Source organism: Sinocyclocheilus anshuiensis, unplaced genomic scaffold (assembly GCF_001515605.1).
Source record: "Sinocyclocheilus anshuiensis isolate Anshui unplaced genomic scaffold, SAMN03320099.WGS_v1.1 scaffold1671, whole genome shotgun sequence".
Lineage (NCBI taxonomy): Eukaryota > Metazoa > Chordata > Actinopteri > Cypriniformes > Cyprinidae > Sinocyclocheilus > Sinocyclocheilus anshuiensis.
This window is the reverse complement of record NW_015549701.1, coordinates 274,448-278,567: the sequence shown is the minus strand read 5'-3', so window position 1 is coordinate 278,567 and position 4,120 is coordinate 274,448. Positions and strand designations below refer to the sequence as shown.

The following is a 4,120-nucleotide window of genomic DNA, read 5'->3' as shown; positions in this document are numbered from 1 at the left end:
TGTTTTATGCCTTAAAAATGTAAATACACAACGCAGAATTTCTGAGGGGAAAAAAATCATAAGGCTATTGTAAGAATAAATGAAACTTGTTTTTATGCTTTCAAATATTTAGACATGCTAAAACACAGAATTTGGTAACAATAAAACATAAGGTTTGAAAAAATAAAAAGATTTTGGGCCCCAAACATGTAATTTTTGTTACACTTTTAATAAATTGATGTTAAACCGTTTAAGTTTCATGATTTTAATTAATTAGACATACTTTTTTTTTATTAATAAAATGTAATTTAACCATTAAAAAGGAGTCCAGAAAAATTAAAACTGAAAAAACGTAACCCTGGAAACACTGATAGATGTAGCAGTCATGAAAGTGCATCGCATCAGTCTGAGAGTGATTTGCAGGAGTAGCTGAATTCGAGAAACTTCTGTTCTTGCTTTTTGTTGAACGTTTGCCCAGAATAAGTCCAACGACTCAAAAAGAAAAGAAAAGCACAAAAAATCAATAAGCCATGAAAAACGATTGATAATACTTCACATTACAATGAAGCAAAACTGAGCTTTGCCCACTGAACTCTCTGGTTGCAGGCTTGCCTTCCAGTGGCTTTGGTATTATGTTAATGTTCCGGAGAATAAGGCGGCGCCTTCCCGAAATGCAATGCGGAGTGAAAACATCGCTACGTAATCAATAATATCTATTCTTTACAGCAATCTGCAGCAGTATTTAGGGATCGGGGCTGCTGGGAATGATTTCTGTTAACCTAAACAATAATTTTAAATGATTATTGTTTAGGTTATGTACAACGGCACGTTTTATTATGTGTATCTTCCACTGTGTTCTACTGTTTATTTTTCAACAGGATCAAAGAAGAGAAGATTGAAGTGAGCTGAATACTGAGTCCGACTCTGTTCGTTAGATAATAACGCATAAATAAATATAATTCTGCCTGCGTCACTGATTAACCCGTTCAGTGCCTGCTGTTTGCGGTGGATTGTGTGGGTCATTATGGATATGATCTGCGTCTGTATTATTTCATGTGCTAATTGTTAGTAGATCAGCAGAACTAATTTGCTCTATCATTCACTTTCCGTTTCGCCCACTCTTCTTGCCTTCCTTTGTTTTCGATCATAATCATGAAGACTGCTGCTCTTAAAACTGCTGGTCTGTTAAGAGTTAAACTTTCCTGCATCATTTATCATTTCTGGATGTCCGACTAGTCCCGTATTTTCACCCACAGCTTGTGCTAAACACTGTTAAACTACTGATTTATAAACTAGAGAATACACAAGATTAAAAAAGCCAGATGGGCGTTTGCGTCGTGCTGTCCAGCCCTGTATATCAGCTTTAAACACCCCTACAAGATTATAAAGCCATTCAGTTTGAGTAAACAGGCACAGCTAAAGCAATGAGAAAAATGATTCACAAGAAACGGAAAGCGTTGAAAACATTTCGACGAACTTCTTTGCTCTTGTACAAAGTGAAAGTAAACAGAAAACAAGACTTACTGCCTTTAAAAGTCCTCTGTGCTTCAGTGAATCAGATGAAGATTGCTTTCCAGCTGAACGCTCGAGATGTTTCGAGAGAAAACGCAGAAATAGCTAGTGCTGAAAGGTGTGGCTCATGAATATTAAGCAGTCTATCTCTGGGACCGCCCACAGCACGTCATAATTAACCTTTAAACTATCTTAACATGGCACATTTATCCTGCAGATATGATTACACTGCAAACAATTGCCTCATCACTAGCATTTTTGCTTTTCGGAGGATAACAGCATAGTTTCGTTCATCAATATGTCTGATCAGAATGATTAGTGACCATTTGTCATGAGCAAGCAATTTACAATCTGACAATACAAACTGTGACAGTGAGCTGTAGACTGTTAGTGTAATAATAATAATCATCATTTCAGACTGTAACCCTCCCTGACGTGAATATGTAGGTAAATCGCTGAGAAAAAAAAGAAAAAGCCAAAATCTGGCATATTCATATATTCACATTGAAAAATGTATTCAGCAGCTCCCAAGACTTTTCATCTATACTCAATATTGTATTTGTGATCCACATCTGCATAGATATAACATGATATAATGAATCCCACAACAACCACATTGTGTCTATATTTATTATACTTTAAAAGAGCATCAACACAATCAAATCAAACATTACCTTGTGAAAATATGTAACAATCTAAAAAGAAATCTACATTTTAAAGAGTGCAATAGAAATAAAAAAAACATGACGTTCCACTCGTTTAAAGCCCTTGCAATTTGCTGTAAAAGGAACAGAAATATGATTATAGATTATTCTCAAAGCAGTGTCGTTAAGTGTGTAAATGTTGATTAAGAGGGCATTATTAATAATCATACCTGTCCTCCACTGTTCTGTTGGACGGATAGTAAACCTTGAAGGAGAAGCCACTTCTTGGAAAAGAGCCCTGAAAGCGTAAGACAGCCACAGATTTCACATCAAACTCACTGAACGATCAGATTCCATCAGTCCGGCCATAACACACACACACACATATATATATATATATATATATATATATATTATATTTCATGTTCACATGAATATGGTGCAAGCGTACCGGGTTGATGCACAGGCAGTCTGTGTTGCATACGTTGAACGGGTCGTATTTGTCGGCGAAGACGATGACGTCAGGAACGGGATAAACGCGTAAAGCATAATCATACGGCCAGTGCACCGGACACACGTAGAGCGGCAGCGGCGTCACATGACCTTGTGACAAGATGGTTTTCACAAACTGTAGAACAAACGCAAAATTAACCAAACACTTACTGTATGTCAGCAAGCAATTCAGAGACCAGCGATCTGTAGAAAGCACTTAAGGAACTGATGAAATGACAGCTAATATTTGTCCTAGATTATAAATATATGAACAGCTAAGAAAAACTGTAATGACTAACCCATTCAATTCAAGTACACGATTTCAAAAAACCCTCTACTATAATTGACCCGCTGAGTACTCGACTCGGGAAAAGCTGCAAGTGATGTGGATTTGACGTGTTTCAGATGCAGCACAGTAAGTTCAGAGAAACTGGCTAATAATGCAATGTATTTATTTGTCCTTATGAACAAGCTTAACATATCATATTTAACCCTAACAAACAAATTACAAAAATGTCAAACAAATGACAAACCTGAACGCTTCATTTAGCAGAAAGCAGACATTTATAATCATTCTCACGGCCAGTAAACGAACAAGTGAATCAAATATTTTTCCACATTTAAATATTTCTTTATATAACAAGTCAGAAAAAAAAAAAAAAACTTTTGCAGATTTTTATGTTCATGTGTTTGATGTTCTGGAAATGACTGCCACTGTAACTTCTCTATCATAAGGCAACGGTCAAATATTAAAGACTGAGTGATACAACTTTTAGAATTACATAAAGCTCAAGAATAAATAAGAATTTGATTTGAATATTGATTTAACAACTATCACCCTTGTACCCCATAATCATTATTATAATCATCATTTCATTAGTTTATTTGCAGTATAAAACAGCCACATGTATACGGTTTATTGTAATTTAATAATAGCAAGAGTTCTGTGTTATTCTTACTTTTTATACATTAAATGTCATTATTATGACATTGCTATTGTAGTTGTATTATTAAAAGCTCCTTAAATTACTTTTTAAATGCAAAGTATGCTATGCCATGTTGTTCACGTGAGGCTATTCTTTATTATTTACTTTAAAATTGATCCAGTTACTCGATTATAGTCAAAGCAATCAACTGCTTACTCAAAATAAATCAATAGCAACAGCCGTACAAACATCTCATGACTATAATCTCAGAAGTCTGCTCTCTCTCACACACACACACACACACACACACACACACACACACATATAAAGCTCTGGCTCACGTGAGAAGGAATATCCAGGTTGCTGCTTGGGAGTCGAACACAGTTTCGGCACATCTTATTGACCAGATCTTCTCGAATCACCACAATCTCCTGACTGCAGTACTGAATCCTGAACACAACCCACACTGAACACATTGAGCTCACTCTTCTCACTCACACTCACACAGACACTCACACACACAGACAGACAGACACTCACACACACAGACAGACACTCACACACACA

General features: G+C 36.0%; 2 protein-coding genes and 1 long non-coding RNA gene across 8 annotated transcripts in view; 1 reads left to right on the top strand and 2 right to left on the bottom strand.

Annotated features, from left to right (window-relative positions):
- Window positions 1–1,609, bottom strand: part of LOC107660562 (von Willebrand factor A domain-containing protein 5A-like) — a 36,249-nt gene extending 34,640 nt beyond the window's left edge. For 2 of the 6 annotated variants that reach the window (XM_016449884.1, XM_016449885.1), the window contains exon 1: window positions 1,504–1,609. The gene's annotated coding sequence lies outside the window, so the exon portion shown is untranslated. The remainder of the gene's footprint in view (window positions 1–1,503) is intronic. The other 4 variants (XM_016449880.1, XM_016449881.1, XM_016449883.1 and 1 more) reach the window with 3 other exon arrangements.
- Window positions 597–4,120, top strand: part of LOC107660565 (uncharacterized) — a 17,875-nt gene continuing 14,351 nt past the window's right edge. The window contains exon 1 of the long non-coding RNA XR_001631017.1: window positions 597–606. This is a non-coding gene — a long non-coding RNA (uncharacterized LOC107660565). The remainder of the gene's footprint in view (window positions 607–4,120) is intronic.
- Window positions 2,114–4,120, bottom strand: part of pole2 (polymerase (DNA directed), epsilon 2) — a 9,728-nt gene continuing 7,721 nt past the window's right edge. Inside the window, exons 16-19 of the mRNA XM_016449887.1 lie at window positions 3,895–4,003; window positions 2,587–2,763; window positions 2,366–2,433; window positions 2,114–2,269 (exon numbers count right to left, since the gene is read on the bottom strand). Coding sequence (XP_016305373.1) covers window positions 2,251–2,269; window positions 2,366–2,433; window positions 2,587–2,763; window positions 3,895–4,003 — 373 coding nt within the window. The 3' untranslated portion in view covers window positions 2,114–2,250. The remainder of the gene's footprint in view (window positions 2,270–2,365; window positions 2,434–2,586; window positions 2,764–3,894; window positions 4,004–4,120) is intronic.